Consider the following 20,424-nt stretch of genomic DNA (forward strand, 5'->3'; position numbering starts at 1 on the left):
CAACATCTGGAAGCTGTGAGCTACGCCAAAGGCATAGTTACTGTTGATGTAAATATTGGCTATTTGATCTTTGGCCAATTGACAAGCTCAAGTCAGAGCAATTAATTCAGCTTGCTGGGCAGGTCTAATTCAGGTAAATAGGAAACTTCCGTTATGTGCACCACGGAAGTTACTGCATATCCCTCTTCATCTTTCAGATAAGCTCTGTCTGTAAACCAGATGAAGTCAGCATTATCTGTAGGAGGTTCCTACAAACCATTGCTAGGAGCAAAGGTGGTCAGTAAGCAAAACACAATTGTGAGTGTCTTTAGCCTTCAAAAATGGCAGCAGGGTTGCTGGGTGAAGACTGTTACATCGAGTTAAAGTAACATTGGGTGTAGAAAGCAAGAGTCTTTCATGAGGAGCCAGTTGACGGACAGAAGTGTTCAGTGTGATGAGAATTCAGTGGAGACTCACCAGAAGGAGGAAGATAAATAAGCAAAGGAGAGCCCATAACTATCTCTTCTGCTGGTTTGCACAGCATGACTGTAGCAGAGATGGTCCTCCTACAGGGCATTAGAAGGCCCCTTTTAAAGCAATCCCTCTAATGGGCTTAATTCCACTATGTATTAGAGGATATTGATGAATATCGTAGAGGCCAAGTATTGTCAGTGGTTACCCTAAGAGGAGTGGCTGACCTGGTCTTGCTAATATCTGTACCGCAAGGGACCCACCGTTGCATTGGAATGCCCTCTGACAAAGGTTCAGTCAATTTTAAAATTAGTTTCCTCTTGTGGAGTTTCCTTTAAAATCATTATTTTCCCAATGGGTTTAATGTCTGATTTATTTAGTTCTAAATACATTTCACCTCTCTGGGCAAAGGATACATGGGTGTCATTAGTTTCAACAGAGTCTTGCCCTTGCAGGTGAACTTGGGAAGATTTGAGTAGTCGAAGTATATGTGGCCCCGAAGCATCAGGGACTTGAAAACAAAACCTGGGTTGGCTAGATGCCCCTACCGTCTGTCTGTACAGGAGCTGAGTCCGATGGGGAGGGCAGCTTGGCTGGGTAGAGTCACCAGCAGAGAAAGCAGCCCCTGGGAGGGCCTGAGTAGTTTCCTCGTTTATGGTACTTTTATTTTCTACTAAACTGTTAGTAAGGAGAAGGGGAAATGCCCTCTCATAGTCCTCAGAGCAGCCCTGTGCCCATCGCCGTTCTTTTCTCGATCCCATTTTGGTTTTCTACAGTCCTTCCTGAAGTCACCTGGCTCTCTGCAACCAAAACAGAATTCTCTACAGCGGTTTCCCCACAAACCTTGTCTGTAATTCTGTTGCTTTGCTCCCAGATACCAGTAGGTATATTAATTGGAATGGGTCTGAATAGGCAGGATTATGTATGCTAACAGTTAAATTCTTTGCAAACCCATCAGGGTCCTGGAGAGGGTTGGAGAAATCTTTAGTTAGATTCCTTAATTTTGGCCTAGTACAGGAAGAATAGATTATGCTTGGCTATCCGTGTCCTGAGACAGGCTTTTCTCTAAAGGAAGCTGCCAGAATTTCTAGTTTGTCTTGTTTTTTTTTTCGAGTCTCTCCTGGTCTGGTTTTCTATTCTGAGTGCTGCCTATGTCAGTGGAGCGCGGTGGTGGAGGGCCCATGAAAGAGAGAGAAGGGGCAGGGAAAGGAGAGGAAGTCCAGACTCTGACTTAAACGGCACAGCGGGGCAACTGGAGAAAAGGGGAAAGTCGCATGTGTCATTGAGCAGCTTTGGAAACTGGTTAGTTCAGGAACAGTCGCTACAATATTCTTATTAACTTCCTGGAAAGAAGAAAGTCTCTCTGTGCTGTTTCAGAGGCTTCTACTTCCCAGTTGAGGGAAAAGCCTCTCATTCATTCAAGTTGATTTTAGAGCCAGCTCTTGTTTTTCTGTTGTGCGTGCAAAAATTAATTTAGCTGTCAAAAGAGCTTCATTTTGGCTATCTTAAGTTAATATCGCTTCTAGTTAAATCTTCTCATTTCTCTAAGTACTTGCAAGTGAAGACTCTCATCTGCAGGAGAATTAATGGGGGATGGGGTGGAGGGTTGTCAGCCTTGGAAGCACAATTTCCCATGTTAATTTAGTTTTATTTTGCAATCTGAAGAGTCGGAATAAAATTTCTTTGGACACTGTGTGGTGAGTTGAAGTTTGCTGCTTGTGGGTTGAGCTCCAAGGGGCTGTCACCTCTCTGTTTGCTCCAACCCTCCGGCGTGTCTCAGTTTCTCTCCCAGCTGTTGAATACAACCGAGTGCGAGGCAAACAGCCTCATGAGTGAGTCCTGGGATGCGTCAATTATTTCACTGCAGTTGCATTGGAATCCCCCGTGGGGCCCTGCTCTTTCTGAGTGGTACTCTCTGACACCTCCTCGTTGGTTTTTACTTACTAAGGATAGCCTCATTTCATGCTGGAGGGAGTAAATGCCCCTTATCTTCAGAGCTGCACAAGTTCAGATTCTCATTTATCCAGCAAAAAAATTTTGTTCAGTCTCACAGTAAGTAGTTCCAATTGAAAAGCCCCATTTTAAAACCACCCACCCATTTCCCCCTCCCCCCCATTGTCCCTGAGTTATCTTAACCCTTAACCTTTAGTGCCACCTCAAGGATTTTTTTAAAGAACATCTCAAATAAAGATGGGGCCTCCTACCTTAAAACAGGGAGGTCTGGAATTTCAAGAAAACTTATCCAGATTCACCAGATGCAAAGTGAGGAGCTGGTGGGGTCCAGTGAGCTTCCGCTGGTACCTAGCCTTGAGTCTGGGTCTGCAAGGTGGTGGGCTTCTTGGAAATCCTACTGACTGTGCCAAGTAAATGTTGACATAAGAAACATCCAAACCTGTAGGGAATTTTTATGAGTTTATTTGAGGCAAAATGACGACAATTGCTGGGAGGCAAAATCTCAACAAATTGAGAAAATGCTCCAGAGATTGTCAGTTTTGCAGTTTATTTTATGCATTAGAATCAAAGGAGAAGATGTAAGGAAGGGTACATGAAATCCATTCCTGACAGATTAAGGGAGCAGGGAAAAAGCAAAGCAGGGTGGGGGGATCTCCGGGGTTGGATAAAAAGGCAAAATAGAGTACCACAGACTCTCTTTACCTCGATGGGTACAGCGCCTCGAGATGGGGTTCGGGGAACAAGATGGCAACAAGGGGTTCTGTAAGCTCCTGCTCTGGCGCCTGCAGTTGTGCCCTGAGGGCTCCGGAGAAGGAGATCACTCTGACGTTTCTCAGGTGTGTCATCTTAGGTGCAGACACACAACAGTCAGCCTCGCTGATGGTAAAGACTGACTTTTGTCAAGGAAGCTACAGGCATGACTACTCACCATGACTCACTTTCAATTAGGATTTTTTATGTTCCTACCTGGGTACCTTCGATCTCTGAGTTTGTGGGGCCCGCCAATCAGGCCTCCCCTGAGCTCTTCGGGTTTAGTACTCGAGCCCCTGTTTGTCCGCAGATTAGAGAGAGGAAGACAAGAACCTGACAGGCTCACACTTGGTCAGTGCTTGCCCTATATCTCCCTCCACTCAGTTTTCGACAGGGCAGCGTTGCCCAATAGAACTTTCCACAATCATGAAAATGTTCTCTATCAGCACTCACAGTGTGATAACCAACAGTCATTTGTGGCTGGCAAGCACTTGAAAAGTGACCAGTGGGACTGAGGAGCTGAATCTTTAATTTAATTAAAATGTAAATAGCAGTATGTCACTAGTGGCTACCATATAGGATGGTGCATCTATAGAGTCATTTAAAAATGAACTGAAAGACTTCCACCAAGATGGAGGCGTAGGTGGAAACACTGTGCCTTCTCCCACAACCAAGTTTGAATACAACAAAGGTTTGGAGAACAGAGTCACAGCCAAAGAACAGAAAATTGAACTATACGGAAGTCCAACAACAACGAACCATTCAACCGGGACCAGTAAGAGGGGCGGAGCCAGCAGCGGAGCTGGGTTGGGCAGGAAGGATCCCGTGACCCAGGCGCGCAGGCAGCTAGGGTAGCGTCAGGCAGACCCAGTGAGGGCACAGGGTGGTAGGTTGACCGTGGTCACACATTCGCGCGCAGATAAACCAGCAGAGGGGTGAACAGTGAGACGAACCACGCAGGTCCCAGCGGCGAACCCAGTGAAGGCACAAGGCAGCGGGCTGGTCACACATTCCCACACAGTGGGACGGACCTCTCGGGGCCCCAGCGGTGGAAGGCAGCAGAAGGGACCGCCATTGCTCCCCTTTGACCCCCGTCCCCACATACAGCGTCACAACCCAGCAACTGAGTTGCCCCGCCCTGGTGAACACCTAGGGCTCTGCTCCTCATATGTAACAGGCACGAACAGTCCAAAATATGGCTCAAGAAGAACTCAAAGCCCCAGAGCCGATAACTCTAAGCGAAAAAGAAATAGGGAACCTCTCAGATGCACAGTTCAAAACATCCTGATGATCAGGATGCTCACAGAACTGGTTGATTGTAGTCACAAATTAGAGGAACATATGAAGGCTAAACTAACTGAAATGAAGGGAAATGCACAGGAAACCAACAGTGATGGAAAGGAAACTGGGACTCAAATAAAGGGGGTGGACCAGAAGGAAGGAAGAAATGACCAAACAGAAAAGTGTGAAGTAACAAGAATTCAAAAAAATGAGGAGAGGCTTAGGAACCTCCAGGACATCTCTAAACGTTCCAACATCCGGATTATAGGGGTACCAGAAGGTGAAAAGAAACAGCCATGAGTGGAAAACTTATTTGAACAAATAATAAAGGAGAACTTCCCCAGTCTGGCAAAGGAAATAGACTTCCAGGAAATCCAGGAAGCTCAGAGAGTCCCAAAGAATTTGGACCCAAGGAAGAACACACCAAGGCACATCATAATTACATTAGCCAAGATTAAAATGAAGGAGAGAATCCTAGAAGCAGCAAGAGATAAGGGGACAGTCACCTACAAAGGAGTTCCCATCAGACTGTCAGCGGATTTCTCCAAAGAGACCTTACAGGCAAGAAGGAGCTGGAAAGAAGTATTCCAAGTCATGAAATCCAAAGACCTACATCCAAGATTGCTTTATCCAGCAAAGCTTTCATTTAGAATGGAAGGACAGATAAAGTGCTTCTCAGATAAGAGCAAATTCAAGGAGTTCATCATCACCAAGCCCTTATTGTATGAAATGTTAAAGGGACTTATCTAAGAAAAAGAAGATAAAAAATAGGAACAGTGAAAGGACAGCAAACTCACAGTTATTAACAACCACACCTAAAACAAAAGCAAATCAAGAGGACAGCTAGATCAGGAGCAGAACCATAGAAATGAAGATCACATGGAGGGTTAGCAACAGGGAAGTGGGAAGAGGAGAAGGGGGGGGAAGGTACAGAGAATAAGTAGCATAGACGGTAGGTAAAAAATGGATAGGGGGGAGGGCAAGAATAGTAGGGGAAATATAGAATCCAAAGAACTTGAGACACGTGGTCATAAACTAAAGGGGGGAATTGTGGGGGAGGGGGTGTGCAGGGTGGAGGGGAATGAAGGGGGGAATAGAACAACTGTAATGGTATAATCAATAAAATATATTTTAAAAAAATGAACTGAGACACAGATCTGTCCCACTTCCCTTGGGACTTAAGTGTTTCTGTTCCATTTTTCCAGACCTGCTACTGAATTTAGTGAGTAGTTCACAGGCTCCTAGTGAGCTACTTGCCCCGGGCTTGACCTAGAGCATATGATGGAAGGAAGTTGCCGTTGCTAGACCCAGCCACACTCAGGCCCAGGTTTCTGGGAGCATGCTCCTTGTGCCGGGTTGATAAGGAGCTTTTGATTAAATAGCTGTGTAATTGCCATCAGAATATGTGGGTACAGGCATATTATTGGTCAGTAGATGCACAGATGTTGATTTTGTCTGAAAACAACCCAGGTGCCGATTTTTCCTTTTCAGATCATGTGTCCAGTGGGACTGCTCTCCACAGAGGTAGAGATACATTATATCTGGATATGTTCAAACTGACAAAGTATTGAACACCTTCAGTTTTGAAGGTATTGTATTGAGCAAAGAGATAGGTAGAAAGATGATTAAGATATGGTTCCTACCAAAGGGAACGTGCAATTACCTATTGAGTGTTATGTGCTAATAAGCCTCTTTCATAATTTTCATTTGATCCTTACAGCAACTGTGTTTAAGGAAGACGGCATTAGACTCACTTTAGACATAAGGAGACTGAGACCCAGCGCAGTTAAGTTACTGGTTCAGAGCAGCACAGCCACTTAAGGGAGACAGCCTGGGTGCAGACCTGAGCCCAAGCTACCGCTCGGTTTCCCCGGCAGTCTCCCGATGAGCCTTCTCCCAGGTTTCACACCCTGCCCTCTCACCGTGCCCTTCCTCTGCTGCAAGCCCGGCAAACGCCCTTCCTTCTCACTAGAGTAAGAGGCAAAATCTTTACACAGGCCTGCAGGAACCCATGTTATTCCCCCTGTTACCTCACTGCTCACTCCCCTCCACCTCCCTTTGCTCTGCTCCAATCATACTGGCCTCTCTCATTCTAGGGACCCTGTGCCTCTGGGTCCCTCTTCTCAGAGCGCACTTGCCCAGATATCCAAATGATGCCATCGTCCACTGCAAGTCTCTAAATAAGTCTCCCCTTCTCAGTGAGACCCCCTCTGAAGATGCCTTCTCCATTTTCTCAGCCCACTTTGTTTTGACCTTTATGCCATTCTGATCTAGTTTGTGTCACTTTTTGTTAACTGTCTTTCATCATGTTCCTGTGTGATGCATGAGTATAAGTTCTGTGGGGGTAAGACTCCCCCCTCCCCCCACTGTGTTCACTGCATTTTCCGAGCATCTCCATGATGCCTGACACAGAGTGGACGGACGTTCAGTAGGTGTTCATTGACTGAATGAAGATGAGTGAAGCTCAGGTTTGCCCAACTTCAAAGCCAGACTTGCTTATGTTTTTATATCAATACACACTCATTGTTTAAGCCTGATAAGTTGTCCTGATTACTTTCAGGTGCATGACTATGTAGAATTATATGGGAGAATCAGAATAACCCAGACAAATATATGTTGAGCCAACTTTCTTTAGTTTTAAAATCAGTCTTGGCCTAGTTTTAATGAAGCTGTCACTTGTAGTTTCTCAAGTGACAATAAGGCCGATCAGATGTGGTCAGGAACTGCTGACAAGCTTCCACATGTGAGGATACAGCCCAGCATTGAAGAGTGGCATTTGTGTGTGCGCACGTGTGTGCGTGCACAAGTGTGGCTTTGTCCCCTACAAAAGCAGAAATACTGTGCTCGTTATTTCCAGCCTTGTTGAAGACAGACATGAGAGGGTGATTAAGGAATCTGGTACCTTAGCCAGTGTATTTGGTGAGTAAGAAAGGATGTGGTCTTAGAATTAAGCTACAAGTTTTACCACCCTGCTATTAAAAATATTTAATAAAAATCATATTTCTTTTTTTGGAAAAAATAGGTTATTCTTGATGAGAATTTGACCTCAAATTGTCCGGAGGTTATCTATGAAATTAAAGAAGAAACCCCTGTTTTTTATAAACTTGTTCCTCATCCTAAGAAGAATATGTACATCTATGTAACAGCTGGAAAAGAGGTAGGTAAAAATACTGGTTATTGCTTCTGACTAATGAATAAAAATCATTTAATTGATGTCATTACCTAGAGGCCAAGCTTTTACTTTGAACTGCCGAGTTTAAACATTGCTGCAGGCTCGGAGGAGACGGGCGATGGTCCAAAGTCACAGAATTAAAAACATTACTGTCAGTAACTAAGCAAGAAATATCACCTATTTAGACAATTTTATTATTGGCTGTATTTCCGATGCCAAGTTTTGCAGAGGAGGGCGTGCTTGCCAATGGGTGCATAATCAGCGAGGTAACTGCATTTACACATGTATTGTGTGGGCACTGAATGGTTAGGTGCATTTATGACTATACCCAGCGGGATTGGCTCTGGAGTTTGGGGTTAATATGGGGCCATAGTCTCATACACATTCATTAACCAGGAAATATATGGCACTTGGCCTCCCTCTCTTAATTGACTTGGCTGTTTTAGTTTTCCTTCTTGCTTCTGATTCCTGAACTACGAAGGACACCTTTTTACATATCATTCATTTTTACCAAGCGCTTCACTAAGGGAAGGGGGAAACAAATTAATGTGTATTGAGTCCCTGCTGACTATGTACAAGTCACTGTTTTGCGTGTGGCCCCTCTAGATGAGGCACACAGAACTATGTACACACACGTATAATAGACAGTGTTAACGAAAAGTGTTAGTAATTTAATGATATGAAATTACCTTTGCTTTGTATATGAAGAATCTAAGACTTGGAAAGGTTAAATAGCTTGCTCAAGATTATATATGGGTTAGGCCTTGTCAGGACTAGGACTTAAATTATGCCCTGATCTTTTAAAGCCCATGATAAATGAGATCAAATCCCAAATTTGTGAAAACTAAAGAGACCGTTCTGTCATGGTGGTTTTAAGCCATGAGTATTTGAACATGCAAAGTACAAGGAAGACTTACATAATTGCATAGGGGATGCAACAGATGCTTCCGGCCTACCCCAGTTTTTCATTCTGTTATTTTCCAACATTTTGAGGACAATAGCAATGACGTTAATCTACATGTGCTGTTAGAGCCACAGAGTAGGTATGTGAGCACTTTGTAGTTTCTGGCATTCCTAGAAGGGCCATATTGCTCTTTGCATGTTAAAAAGTCAGTTGTGTCAAAATGACCACATCTGGCAACTGGACCTCACGTACCTTTGCAACCCAGTTCTCCACCAGACAGAGTCTCCTTTACCAGCTTGCTTCCCCATTCAAAAATTTTTTATTATATTTCTTCCCTAGAGTTCCCATATTGAGAAACTTTTATCTGCTCAACAAACTGCATATATTCAGGAACAACCCCCATTCCCAGGCTTTCTTCATCCAGACTATCTCAAAGGTAGCTGTCGGAGAGCCGGCTGCGCCGCCCCACAGAGCTGATAAAATGCCAGCCCAGCGCCATGACCCTTGAGGCCTGGCTGAATCTGTGCACGTTTTCCCACTCAGCTTTATAAATCATTGCACATAGCTCAGTTACTGCCTTCCGTGGGACCCAGGACTGGGGGGATGGGAACCATTGGGAGAGCCTCCAGTAGCTGACAGGTTCTCCACTTTCTGAAGGTGAATTACTCTCATCTATGGTCGTTCGAAGCCTGAAGTCCTGAGGCAAGTTTTCAACTGGGCATCAAAGCTGGTTATTCCTACATTCTTCTCTTAGGTTTACTACTAGATATCTTATCAGTAAGACTCTGCTTGGGCCAGGATAACCTGAGGAGAGATAAAACCTAAGGAAAAGTCCTTTCTTAGATTCTTGGGCAGATAATAAGAGCCAAACTAACATGTCCTAGTTCATCCATACAATGGTGTAGTGTGTAGCTGTCCAAAGTAACCGTGTGAAGATATATGCGTTGCTGTGGGGTAGTCACCATACTGTGTTCAGTTGGGGAAGCAGGTCCAGTACAGTATTTATAGGGTCTTCTTTTTTACATGGAGGTACATGTGTGTGTGTTTAAGTATACTATATGGCAATTCTTACAGAGTACTCTAGAGATGCATATTCTACTAAGTGCTCTGAGCAGAAGTTGTCCTAGGAGCATGCGCTTAGGAAATTTGTTTTACTTTTTCAGTGTAAGGTTCCACATGTTTGTTGGGCCGTGGAAGCTTTTCTCACTGAGCAGCAGCAGCCAGCACTTACTGAGCGTTTAGTATGTGCCAGACCGTGTTTGTAATAACCCCATGGAGTCGGCAACACAGTCACCATTTCACAGATGAGAAAACAAGGTTACAGAGATTATGGGACATTTATGAAAATCCCCAGAATTAAAAAACTGTTTTGTGAGCTACAAGGAAATATCCACATTCTGGTTAATTCTGGCTCAGGCTGGTGGTATGCCTGGCATGTCCATCCGCAGCACTGAGAACTGAGAAGTGGACAGGCATAGTTATCCTCCATGAAGTCAACTTAGAGTCAAAAGACATTCCTCAAGATAGCTTGTTTTCCTCACAAACCCCTTCTTGACCTCTGTTTCTCCAGCCTTTTTACACACTTACTTTATACTTTATAATTTCTAGCATCTATAGCTTCCTGGCTTAATGAGTTCCACGGTTTCTATACTACCTGCTTTGGGATTCTGCCTGCAGTGACTGGGCCGTGTGACACTCATGTCCCCGCCTCCCACTCTGATTCCTGGCTCTGCCTGCAGCCTGCATCTGCCCAGCACCAGTGCCCACTCTGCGGGCTGCTGTTTCCTGACCACTGGAAGAGATGACTCTAGGGGCAGGGAATGATTTAGAAACTGCCCCTGTTTCTTTTAGTTTCAGCTCCAGTGCGGGGGGTATGGCAGGCACTGAGGCGATGGAGCTACCCCTGAGAGGGGTGTGGGAGGGTTCTCCTCACTTCCACGGCCACTAACAACCTCCTGTTCCTCCTGGGTCAGAGCCTCTCGCCATTTCCAGATGCTTATTTCCAAAGTACTGTTGCCTCTCTCTGCATGCAACTAGTTGACCTGGTTCCATGATCCCTTTCGTAGTCATTCTTAGCCGATCAGAAACCTGACTGCATATCAGACTCACCTGAGAGAGCACCCCAAAATACAGATTCCTCTGCTGTGCCCTAGACCTACTCAGCTAGAGTCCCAAGAGCAGGGGGCTGGGAATCTGCATGTTTAAAAGCTCCTGAAGTAATTCTGATAAACTGCTTCCTACCTTGGGACTTGGGACACCCTGCCCAGTGTCATTATGGAGACACCCAGTGTGGGGGCAACATTGCCCGCAAATTTCCCCCCGTCCACCATGGATGAAAGTGAAACTACCAAGACATGATCTGCCAGGGGAGGAAAGGTGGCTGATCCCTCAGAGGACGAGGGCCAAGAGCCCCCTGCTCAAGGGGCTTTTATTGGGTTGCTTTGCACAAGAATACAGGTAAGGCTCAAACAACAGATGGCATTCAAAGAACTATGAGAGCCCTGGCTGGTGTAGCTCAGTGGATTGAGCACGAGCCTGCGAACCACATGATCGTGGTTCGATTCCCAGTCAGGGCACATGCCTGGGTTGCGGGCCAGTTCCCGGCAGGGAACTCACGAGAGGCAACCATACATTGATATTTCTCTCCTTCTCTCCTTCCTTTCTCCTCTAAAGATAAATAAATAAAATCTTAAAAAAAAAACAAACAAACTATGAGGGCTTATTCTCAGCCAGGGTCAGATAGCTAAAGAGCCATAAAACTTTGAGGAACAAACTTCTTCCTTGGACCCTTATCATTTAAATGAGAGCATTCTAAACAAAACAGGTTTCACAGGATTTTACATATTCTTCCTTAGGGCTGATCACCCAGGGAACCTGCCCTTTCCAGCACAGGGCTGCACTGCCTTCCCCAACATAGATTTTTAGGCTTAAGTGGATTAGAGACAGAAATGGAAACTTGGACTATGTCAGAATAGCTGGGGGGTGAGGGTCCATCCCCCCTCTTTCTTGCAGCCCCCCAACCCCGAGTCCTTCCATGTTGGCCTCCCAAGTGATCGTGTCTGGCTTAGGTTGCCCCTCCTCTGAGGGGTCATACCCATCATAGACTAACTGACCAAGCATCGGGGGCAGGAGATGAAGCAGAGACAAGCTTTGTCTTCTTAGTGGCTTGCATTCTGGAGGTCACTCACTCAGCCTTATCTGTGGGGGGGTGGTTATAATTCCTGAAACCAGGCAGAGCGGTTCCCAACAATCCAGTTTGAGCCAATAAATGTCTCTCTGTGGCCCTTCATCAGATAAGGTGTGGTGGTTTTTCTGGTATTGCTTATTATTCCATCTGAACTGCTGTCATCTTTATTTTTAGGTGAGGAGAATTGGAGTTGCAAACTGCAATAAACATAAATCCTGTTTGGAGTGCGTGGCCGCATCAGACCCTCACTGCGGTTGGTGCCATTCTCTGCAAAGGTATCTCCTGAATTCTTTCTCACTGGCTCACATTTTCAGAAAAGCGTCACATGGCAAAGCGCTTGTTGCCCCGTGTTAACAGTTCACTCCAGTGACCTGGGGGACTGATCTCTTCGCTGACTAAAGTATCACTGTGTAGTTCGAATTGATTCCCGGAGATGTTCCCAGCCATGTTGGTGCTTTAAATCATTTGACCCAGACCCCTGGGGGTCACCTCCTCGGAGGGTGGGAGAGGCAGATATGTGACTTAAAGGAGGGTAGCCTGGATCTGTCAGTCAGTCTGCTTTTACTTTCTACAGAGTTCTCCCCGATTTGAGAGAGAGGTGAAAGGCACACCCTCAGGGGAGGTAAAAGAATAAGGATATTTGAAATTTTTTGACTGAATCCTCATAGTGTCACATATTCGGTTGGTGCAGTGGAAGCTTTATTATCGATGATGTTGTCTCTGAATGCACCGTACAGCTGTGGGCCTGGTACACAACCTCAGGCTCTGGGCAGAATCTGCCCAGCCTCATCGTGACTTACGATGCTCGTGACTCATCAAGGCTCAGGGGCAACTTGGAGTGGCTTCCTCACCATGGCAGCTCCTAGCATCACTGGGATCGGCCTGGTTGGATTTGCTGTTACTATGGTAACCCAGTACTTGGGCTTTGCTATAGAAGCAAGGAGAGAGCCTGAGCTAGCTGCAGCTCAGGCAGAAGAAGAAAAAAAGAACCTAACAGTGTCTGTCAGTTCGGCTCTTTCAGTTTTTAAAGGTAAAAAAGGATAAGAAAGAGTAGAACAGGTGGAGAAGCTGGAGGCAGAACAAGGGGGCAGTTTGGAGGAAGAAGAGAGGGGTAGGAAGAGAATTTGGGGGCCTCTGGAGGAGGAAGCCAAGAGCAATGAAGGGAGAGGGGGGAATACAATGTGAGCAAGAGGTTCAGGAAACAAACTAAAAACATGGGGCTGGAATTAATTAAGAGTTCATGGAGGAAGTCAAAAGCTGAGCTGCAGCAAGACACATAATTGCCTGTGCCTTTCCCAGCGCTTCCTTACCGGGCTGTTTCCATCAGAATCACGGGCAGACAAAAGAAGCAGGGCCAGGAAAATTCTCGTGAATAATTGTAACTGGGTGGGCAGGTTTTCTTCTTGTCGTTTGTCCAGTCGTGAAGAGTATTTCATCGGCACACACCCACTAAGCTGTTTTGCTCTAATCTTCCCACCTGGTCCCACTTGCACAGGTGCCCTGTCTATCTTAGTGGAGCTACGTCCAGGGGTTCATCCAGTGACAGTGCGGCGGTGGTGACTGAACAGCCATAAAGAGCTAGTGGCTACTCGACTGGCAAATGCAGGACACGGGAGATGTCCGGGCTGGCGACACAAATTGGGGAGTTTGTAGTGTTTAGATGGGACATAAGGAAGCCTTCAGATCAGGCGGTGGGGAGGCGAGTGCAGATTGAGGGCAGATGTAATTGGAGAACTGAGCACTCAGGTGGGTGATTCTTAGGGGTCTGGGAGATGAAGAAGAAACAGGGCAGAGGAGAGAAAAAACTGAAGAAGGTGGTCTCTGGGGGCCCAGAGAGAGAATGGAGGAGGGGGTGGCCCACTGCCTGGTCCAGCTGAGAGGTCAGGCAAGAGGAGAAGAGAATCGGTCCACTGGACTTAGCAGGTGACTGTGACAGTGACAGTTGGGGAGGGGGTGCTAAAGCTGTGAGTACAGATAACAAGAGGACAGAGCAGAGACAACTCTTGAGAGGAGCTTGCTGAGAAAGACGGCAGAAAACACTGGAGGGAAATGGAGTCCAGACAGTGCTGTTATTTATAAGGGGCGTGAAATAGCAGCATGTTGGGGACTATTGGGAAAGGTTCTGAGGAGAGGGGGAAACTGATGATACAACAGAGAAGAGAAAGTTGTCGAGTGTTGTCTCTCAGCAGATGAGGGAAAGCATGACCTAGCACACCGATGGGGAGGCCAGCCTCACGCAGGAGTGTGAGACAGCTCCTTCTTGGTCCTGGGAGGGAAGGTGAGAATCTGTGCCCGGGAGTAGGTGGGTGGTAGAAGCATGTACAGTGTATTTTCATATTGCTTACATCATTCTTAGTGACTTAAGACAAGTGAGAGTGAGAAGAGGTTGGGGGGGGGGCGTTGAACAGAGAGAAGGTGTGAAATAGAGTGGGAGAGAGAACGGAGATGGGAGATAGAGAATGATTTCCAGAAAGCGTTAGGGCCCAGTTGAGGTTGGTGGTCTTGCTTTTGAAGTGGAAACAGTAAGCATGGTTTTGCTTTCTTAAGCCAAGTTCAGCTCTGTTGGCAAAGTAGGTGAGAGTTAGGTGGAGCTTTTCCAGGAAGTCCTTCAAGAGGAGACAGAGGGGCCTGGGAGCTGAGGGTGCACGCAGAGGGTGGTCAATGATGTTGACTTGGACATTGATACTTATAACAGTGAACTCTGGGCTTTAAGCTCTAAGTGAACCTGAAGGAGAGGAGTGAGGGATGTGAGAAGGTGGTAGGATCTGTGCACTGGAGGTTGCAGTTGGGAGAAGACTTGTTGGAGCTAGGGAACTGGAAAAAGGGCAGTGGACTGTGGGGAGCTTGAAATTAAGTTCGGCTCTGGAGTGGGCTGCAAGGAAGCTGTGACTTGAGGGGAGGGCCTGGTTTTGATACGAACAAGAAGGGGAAAGGAAGAATGGGAGAAGAGGTTGAGGGCATGGGGCTTTTACTGATGGTGGACTCTGAGTTTCAGGCTTCTACAAGCCTGCTCACTGGTTCCCTGGCTTTGGCTCTTACCCCTTCACCTCTGCAGGTTAAACTCCAAACCAGATCCTATCATTTCCCTGCTTAAGCACCTCCACTCACTTCTGTCTTAGAATTCAGTCTGCCAGGGCCTGCTTCCAAGGCTTTCCGCAGCCTGGCCCTTTGCTACTTCTCAGACCTCTCTGGCCACTCTCTCCTTATGCCCTACCCTGGCCACACAAGCTTCCTTTCTGACTGAAGAGTGTGCCAGGCTGTTCCTGCCTCGGGGACTTTGCACTTGCTGTTTCCTCAGTCTGGAATATTCTTCTCCAGATCCTCCCATAGCTGGCTCTGGCTTGATCATCAGGTCCCAGCACACACACATCTCTGCGGGATTCTCCAGTCTGAAGGAGCCTCACCTTACTCACAATGACATCAATGCTTTGTTGTCTTCGTGGCCCTACTGCTATTTGAACTGATTTTATTTCTGTCACTCACTTTATTAAAATGTGAATTGCGTAGGGACCTTGTCTTATTCATTATTGTATCCTCCAGAATCTGGGACAGTGCCTGGCGCATAGTAGGTATGTGTTAAATGACTGGAGTGGACTGAATGATTGGGAAACTCTACCAATGGCTGGAGACTTGTGTGTGAAGACTGCAAAACGCTCTGGAGGTGTGGACTGGTGGCCCTTCCCAGCCGTGTCGGGTTACTCGGTTTCAAATTGGCTTGGTTATGTCCTAAGATTAAATAAAACTAAGCTTCAGATCCGTGACTCACGTTTAGCTCCCAGCACCATTCAAAATCAGGAATTCTAAAGGGGGATGTTTTCTTATAACTGTAGAGCATCCCACTGTGTTTATTTTAAATGCCACAGATTTATTTAGAAAAATAACTTATTTTCTCTGTTGAGAAGGTTGAGCTTTCTTGCATACGTGTGTAGAAAGTGAATTTGTTGGGAAGGTGGGGTAAGAAAATGATCTTCATTTCCTTTTGATGGGGTGTTAAGAATAGGCATTCAGTATAAGCAGATAAAAAGCAACTAGATAAACAATGAGCTCTAAAAAGTCTTGTATTTTATTGTTGGAACTTCAAATCCAACCTGTATTTTATTGTCTGTGTGGGTGGAAAGTAAATTTTTGCAGACTGAATATCTTGGGTTTGGAAGCAATTTCTCAGCTTCTCCCATATTGCAAAGCATAGCACATGTGTTCAGTTATGGATTTCCACAAAACTGGCAATCCCAAGCCAATGAGGGGGTGAGGTTCCAAAAGTTCATTTGCAAGTTTGGCACTCAGAATGCATTTTCCCATAGAAACAGTGTCATAAATTAAGGACTAATTCCCATGTCAGCCCACAAAATTCAATTCATTTAACTTCAACAAATATTTATCAAGTATCTACCAAGAATCCAATATGGGAAGTCAGATAACTAGGTGATACTGGGAGAGGTCAGTTGTCATTCTTGAGCTTAAGGAATTCACGCATTAGCTAGGAGACAGACATGTCATTGACCAATGTTCATCATTCAGCTGTACATCCAATCAACAGGTGTTGCTGGAGCACCTACAGTGCGCTCAGCCCTGTGCCAGGTGCTTGGGATACAGTTCTTTCTTGCCTATGTGGTCATCCCCAATGAGGGATGTAGACACATGTATTGGTCAGGTTCCTGCTGCAATAATACTGAGTAACAAACAAAGTCTTAGTCATTTACAAGAACAAACATTTGTCTTTGTTTTATTTTTTGCTCATGTTCAGCGTTAGCAGGCATGGAGGGTTGTGAGGTTCAAGCTGCAGGTTGTGACGTTCAAGAGTTGGATTCACTAATGAGCAAAATAAATTGCTGAACAAAAGAGAAACAGAGGCATGAATACACGGAACAGTCTGCCAGCTATCAGAGGGGAGAGGAGTAGGGAGAATGGATGAAAGAAGGTGAAGGGATTAAGAAAAAATGTATACATAACACAAAGACCGTGAAAACAGTGTGGCGATAGTCAGAGAGAATGGGGGCGGGGAATAGATGGAGGTGGGCAGAGGGGAGAAAATGTGGGTGGAATGAGACTTTGCTTGGGGGGATGGGTGCATGATGCAATGTGCAGCGGATGTTTTATTGAGTTTGTACATTTGAAACCTGTATAGTTTTATGAACCAATGTCACCCCAATAAGCTCAATTGAAAAACAGAGCTTGATTCAGGTCTGCTTCACATATCTCCCATTCTACACATGCTCTTCTCACGGCAGAGAGCAGAAGCCCAAGGGGCCAAGCTAAACTCTGCCACACATGCAAAGCCTCTGCTCATGTCATGTTTGCAAACAAGCTGTGCAGCCAAGCCCAGTATCAGCAGGGTAGGGAAATACACTCTGTCTACTGTAGTGGGAGACAGTGCGAAGGGACATGCAAAGGCTGTGGATATGTAATTCTAGCACAGGAGAGATTGCAGAATTGGGAACGATAATCCAGTCTACCTTAATAAGTGAAGGAGCTACCAATCTACCAATATGTAAATAGATTATAATTAGAGTTAGCACAGAGGAAGTGAAGGGTTTCATGCGGGCACATGGAAACCATCTAACCAAAACTTAAAAGGTCAGGGAAGGCTTCCTGGAGGGATGTCTAAGCTGGACCTGAAATGTGAGCAGATATTAGCCAAGTAAAGAGGAGGGAGGGGAAACTGGCACAGGGAACAGGCTGTGCCAAGGCCAGGGTCTGTAGGCTCATGGGCTTGGGGCTCAGTGGGGATAGAATGTGCAGTCTAGGCGGGGAGTGTTGGGAAATGAGGTTGGCATGATAATCATGGCAGAGGCAGATGAAGCTGGGTCTTATAAACCATGTTAGAGAATTTGGATTTTGTTGGAAGGACTTTGGGGAGCCATTGCTGGGCTTTAATTAGAAGACAGACTAGATCAGATGTGTGTTTTAGAACATGCAAAATAGACCAGAAGGGTCTATCTGCTGGAAGCTGCAGATCACTTAGAAGGTGGTGATAAACCAGCAAGAGACTAGGGACTGAATTAGATGATAGTGGCAATAGGAAGAAGTGGGTGGATTTAAGAGCGATTTGGAAGGTAAACTTGACAGGACTTAGTGATTAATTGGATTCCCTCTTGAGTCTGACATGCTAAAAATAGGGCCAGAAAATGAAACATAAAATATCAAGGTGGCCACTGTTTTTTCTGGAAGATGTATTCTTTCCCTTAGATCTAAGTCCTCACAAAAAAAGAAATGATATCCAAACATCCACTGGATTGCCAGTGTGCCCCAGGCTCTGGACTAGGCACTAGGCTGCAGCCCAAACAATGGGCACCTAAGTCAGTTGGGGAGGGGCTTCGAACAGATGCCAGGGCTGAGCGTCCGAGGGTGCAGTGATTAGTGCTCTTTTCCCAGCAGAGCAGAACTTTGGTGTTGAGATTATAGAAGGAGTGGGGGTGTCTGGCTTGGGTTCAGAAGGATATGGTGTCATTAGGAAGCAAGATGCAGAAGAAGCAGCCTGTTTGGGATGCACAGCAGTACAGGGGCCACTCTCACACTGGCAGCAGGAGCGGCGCAGCGCAGGAGGAAGGATGCAGATCCTGGAATTAGTTCGCTTGTGATCTGGTCTGGGCTTCTTTGTGGCCTGCAAGTTTCTCATCTTTGTGATTCTTCTTTGCTCTAAAGCAAGGTTTTAACCTCACAGAATTGCTGAAGGAATCAATTCAGATAATGTGCATAAAATCCTAGGCATAGTGCCTAGTAAGCCTTACTGCTCACAGTAAGTACTCAAGTAATGTTACCCATTATGGTGGTGGAACCCCAGAGGAGGCAGCCCTTACTTGTAACAAAGGGTGAGAAAGGCTTCGGAGAGGAGGTGGCATGAAATTAGGCCTTTTAGCTGAGAAGACTTTCCCCATGGGATGGAAGGTGTGGGGGGCACTTCAGGCAGAAGAACCAGCCCAAGAAGATGTTTCTGAGGGCAAGGAAGATTGACTTCTGTCACTCCAGCACTGGCGCCAGGAGGCTGGGTGGAACCAGGGTGGGAAGGGCTCTGAGTCTGGACGTCGTTAGGTGCTTCTGAGAGCTTACTATATTAAAGGGTTTGTACCAGAGGGTTGACATGATCATACTTGTGTTTTAAAAAGAGGATTCTGAAGGCACAGGAAGACAAATGATCTATGTTAAACCTGAGCATCAGTGGCACCATGCTGCCCAACCCTGCCCCTTCCAGGGTCACTTTCTTTGGGTACATTTTGTAAAGAGTGACTTTGTGTCACATGCCTTCCAGAGTCTTCTTCCTGGCAGCTATTTCTCCAGATTTCATGTACCTCCCCACCTCTTCCAACACAACTGCAGAGCTCTGCGAGCTTTGGTCCCAGTCAAGTGATGGAACCGGAGCTGCATCCTCTGCAGAAGATGGTCCACACACTCCTTTATTGTCCTACCCTGTAATGCTGCACCCTGCACAGGACATGGACAGGGTGGGGACAAAGCCCCCAGACATGCTAATTATAAGGTGTCTGTAGGCTCTCCTTGATTATTTTTATACATTTAACACTTGCCCATGTTCTTCATGTTTCTTTCATGGTAACAGTTGGTAGACCTGCAGGCAGCCTCTGGTAGCAGTTTTTAGGTCTTCAGCTGCTGGTGGTTTATTCTACACGTGAGACTGTGAACAAGATCATTTCTCAACTCAGCCTAACAGCAGGAGTCTGTGGCCAGTCCCCGTCAGACTTTCTGAAAGGCTTGGGGGTAACAGAAGGAGATTTTGAACGCAGAAGAGAAAACTAAAATTTGAATGCTAAACATATTTGTGCCTCAGAATAACAATAAAAAAGAGTTAAGTGATTTGCTTACAGACATATCCAGTTCCTTGCATTGCTCTCCTATCTTGAGGTCTGCCTTCTCTTCTCCAAGAGACATTCCTTCCTCAGGCCTCCCCACAGCAGATCATTAACCCAAAGGGCAGTGGGCTATTGTTGCCCTAAAACTTGACCTAGACAACCCATGGGGCTTGGTAGCCTGTGGCACATTCTCCTGAAGCCTGTGTTACTGCAGTCCAGTCTGTTATCAGGAGACAGTGTGCAGCAGAGAAGGCCAGTGAGGGCCTTTCAGTGGAGGTGTCCATCAGCTGTGCCCACTTAGTCTTCAGAATGCAGTTGAGTGCCCCTTCCTCAGGAAGCCTGCCTGGAGCCAGGCCCAGCCAGGAGACAGGGTCTGCGTGCATGGAGAGGAACAGGCTGTGTGCTGCACCTTCTAGCCCATGGTGCATTTCCACCTCCTGGTACCTTGTGAAGTGAGTACTATTACCACACCCACTTTAGAAATGTTGAGCCTAGGTCTCTTGAGAACGTGGTATTTTGTGAAGTTATATAGGAATAATGTAACATTAGTATACATAATTTTTATGGGATTTGATTTGAAAACTTTTATTTATGACTTGGCAATTTCTGCTTAGTTTCATAAATTTTTTCAAACTACCTTTTAAAACGTGGTTTTACTTTTTTGGGAAGTTGGATTTAAAAGCCCTCTTTTCAGCAGGGAATTTTTCAGGAAGTGATTGCATATACTAGATCGAGTTACTTTGCTTTACAAAAATGCTTACCCTGAATATTGAGGCCTGTTATTTGCTATTATTAGTAAAATCATTGGTCCTGAGTTGGTTAATGCTCCCATGGTCCATTTCCACCTCCTGGTACCTTGTGAAGTGAGTACTATTACAACACCCACTTCAGAAATGAAAAAACAGCCTTAGGTGGTGTATCTGTT

General features: G+C 45.8%; 1 protein-coding gene across 1 annotated transcript in view; it reads left to right on the plus strand.

Moving 5' to 3' along the window:
* PLXNC1 (plexin C1) overlaps positions 1–20,424 on the plus strand; it is a 151,913-nt gene that overhangs the window by 36,134 nt on the left and 95,355 nt on the right. Inside the window, exons 3-4 of the mRNA XM_037064685.1 lie at positions 7,457–7,591; positions 11,872–11,972. Coding sequence (XP_036920580.1) covers positions 7,457–7,591; positions 11,872–11,972 — 236 coding nt within the window. The remainder of the gene's footprint in view (positions 1–7,456; positions 7,592–11,871; positions 11,973–20,424) is intronic.

This window comes from Sturnira hondurensis, unplaced genomic scaffold (assembly GCF_014824575.4).
Source record: "Sturnira hondurensis isolate 20B ecotype Veracruz unplaced genomic scaffold, ASM1482457v3 Scaffold0015509, whole genome shotgun sequence".
NCBI classification, from domain to species: Eukaryota; Metazoa; Chordata; class Mammalia; order Chiroptera; family Phyllostomidae; genus Sturnira; species Sturnira hondurensis.